Source organism: Pipra filicauda, unplaced genomic scaffold (assembly GCF_003945595.2).
Source record: "Pipra filicauda isolate LSUMZ 115617 unplaced genomic scaffold, ASM394559v2 scaffold66_size7647185_pilon, whole genome shotgun sequence".
NCBI lineage: Eukaryota > Metazoa > Chordata > Aves > Passeriformes > Pipridae > Pipra > Pipra filicauda.
This window is the reverse complement of record NW_024104831.1, coordinates 580,895-583,022: the sequence shown is the minus strand read 5'-3', so window position 1 is coordinate 583,022 and position 2,128 is coordinate 580,895. Positions and strand designations below refer to the sequence as shown.

General features: G+C 58.8%; 1 protein-coding gene across 1 annotated transcript; it reads right to left on the bottom strand.

The window, feature by feature from the left end:
* Positions 1-1,335: 1,335 nt before the first annotated feature.
* Positions 1,336-1,905, bottom strand: FERD3L (Fer3 like bHLH transcription factor). The gene has a single exon (XM_027738955.1). It carries the CDS (start codon positions 1,903-1,905, stop codon positions 1,336-1,338), a length of 570 nt encoding a protein of 189 aa, XP_027594756.1.
* Positions 1,906-2,128: the final 223 nt, after the last annotated feature.

Genomic DNA, 2,128 nt, shown 5'->3' with positions numbered 1-2,128 from the left:
TAAAAGCTATTCTGTGAAGCCATGCGGAACCGCTGCCCTAGATGGGCCGTTTAGCGCGGCTGGACGGGACTGTGAGCAGGCTGTTTGCTGCCCGTCTGCTCCGAACGCAGGGACAAATCCAGGTCTTTCCCGGCAGCAGCGACTGAAGGTACCAGCAGCAGCGAGAACTGAGGCAGGGTGAATCGGGGGAGGGGGGAAAGGGGAGGGCAGAGAAGGATCGGAGAGGCTTCTAGTGCAGCCGCGGGCCCCACTCCCAGCCCGGTCACGGCCATCCCCCGCAGCTGCCACTCTCCCGGCACCTCGCCTCTGTTAAGAGATGCCTGCGAGGCATCAGTAGGTAACACTAAAACACGATCCCCGGCGTGACCCTGTCCACATCCCCAGGGTATGTACGGACCGGGTTTCCCCCATTCCTCCCACTCCATGTTTTTAGAACTAATTTATATTTATTCCTTGCAGCAATTAAACCCTCTTGGTGTATGTGTGTGTGGGGGGGTTCCAGTGAGAGACAAAATGTCTCAACTTGACCTCCCCAAAATCAGAGCCCACAAGCTCTCACGTTTGCTCCCTCAGGAGGGCGCAGACGGCTTCCCAGGCCGGGCCCCCCGGTGCCGGGAAGGCTGCGAGGCATCCCGGCCAGCCGCTGCACCTCGACCCCGACGGGCCGGGCCAGGCCGGGCTGGGCACTGCTCTGTCAGCTTCTGCTCCGTGTGAGCCACGGCGCTGGCTGCCCACACGCAAGGACAAAGCTGGTCCCGGGAAAAAAATCGTGACAACAAGCGGTTGTGTCCAGATGTTCGGCTTCCCTGGCCCCGTGACACACGGCGTGGACTTGGCAGGCTGGATTTCAAAGAAAATGTTGTTTATTTTTTAAAAGGCAGAAAGCGCTGGGTTAAAATGCACACGCCGAGATTTCACTGGCAGGCAACTGGGCAGGAACCGAACCTTCTGGAAACCTGTTCCACACATTGGAAGGGTTCCACTGCCCCAGCCCAGTCTTCCTCCAAAACAACAAACTGGAAATATTTTAGAGTAAGCAGGCGATGTAACACAAACAAAAGGGCCTCGGACCTTCATTTCCTCCCCTTCCCTTTACAAAAATTACATATATTAAAAAATCTACGATATACTGAGCCTCTCCATCCATCCTCTCCCCCGCTCCTCCCCCCGACCCGAGTGCACGCTGCTCCAAACACTCCTGGTTTTGCATCCCACACCTACACGGTCCTGGCTGCGATGTGAGAAGCCGAGGTAGGAGCCACAGCTCTGCGTCCCCAGGAGGGAGATGCCGAGGCCACCTGCTCGGTGCCGCGCCCCGCCGGGCCCAGGCGCTCCTTAACTCGCCTCCTGCCTGCTGCATCCGTCCAGGAGCTCAGTCATGAAGGAGATGTACACTATGGCCAGACGCAAGGTCTCTATCCGGGAGAGCCTCTTCTCGTAGGCGAAGGTGGGCACCTTTTTCCTCAGCTGATCGAACGCTTCGTTGAGGTTGAACATTCTCTTCCTCTCCCGTATATTGGCAGCCTGGCGCTGGGCGTATGTGATGACCCGCTTTCTCCTGGGTCTATCCAGGAGGGAAGCGCTGCGCATCCTCTCCTCTTCCTCCTCCTCTTCTTCGTCCTCGGGATCTCCATCTCCGAAGGCAGCCAGGGGCAGCCCCCGGGCCATCCCCTCCCGGAGCGACAGGGCTCTGTCGCCGAAAGGGGTGCCGGCGGTGACGTCGCAGAGTCCCAGGCCCGGCCCGGCCCCGGGGGGTCCCTGGGGGGCTCCCAGGGACAGGTCGGCCACAAAATCCAGCACCGAGGCGCCAAGCAGTCTCTCCGGACAGGGCACTTGCGGGGCTCTGCCGTGAAACTCATCAAGCAGCCCCGGGAGCTGGTGGGCTGGGAAGAGGCTGGCTGACATCTTACTTCAGAGAGGGTTTAATTTGGTCCCCCATCCCCAGCGATGTTAATATTTATAACCCCCCGGATAACAGGATTAGCAGGACTAGAAAGAGTTGCTGTAAAATTTCTCGCCGTGATGCTGATGAGAGGAGACAGGCAATCCCCTCAGGGACACGTGGACGCTCCCGAGAGAGGAGTCCCCAGCGAGTCAATCCAGTCACAGCGATCAAGGACAGTTCCTT

Coding starts and splice junctions, on each gene's coding strand:
- FERD3L (XM_027738955.1), bottom strand. CDS start 1,905: ATGTCAGCCAGCCTCTTCCCAGCCCACCAGCTCCCGGGGCTGCTTGAT.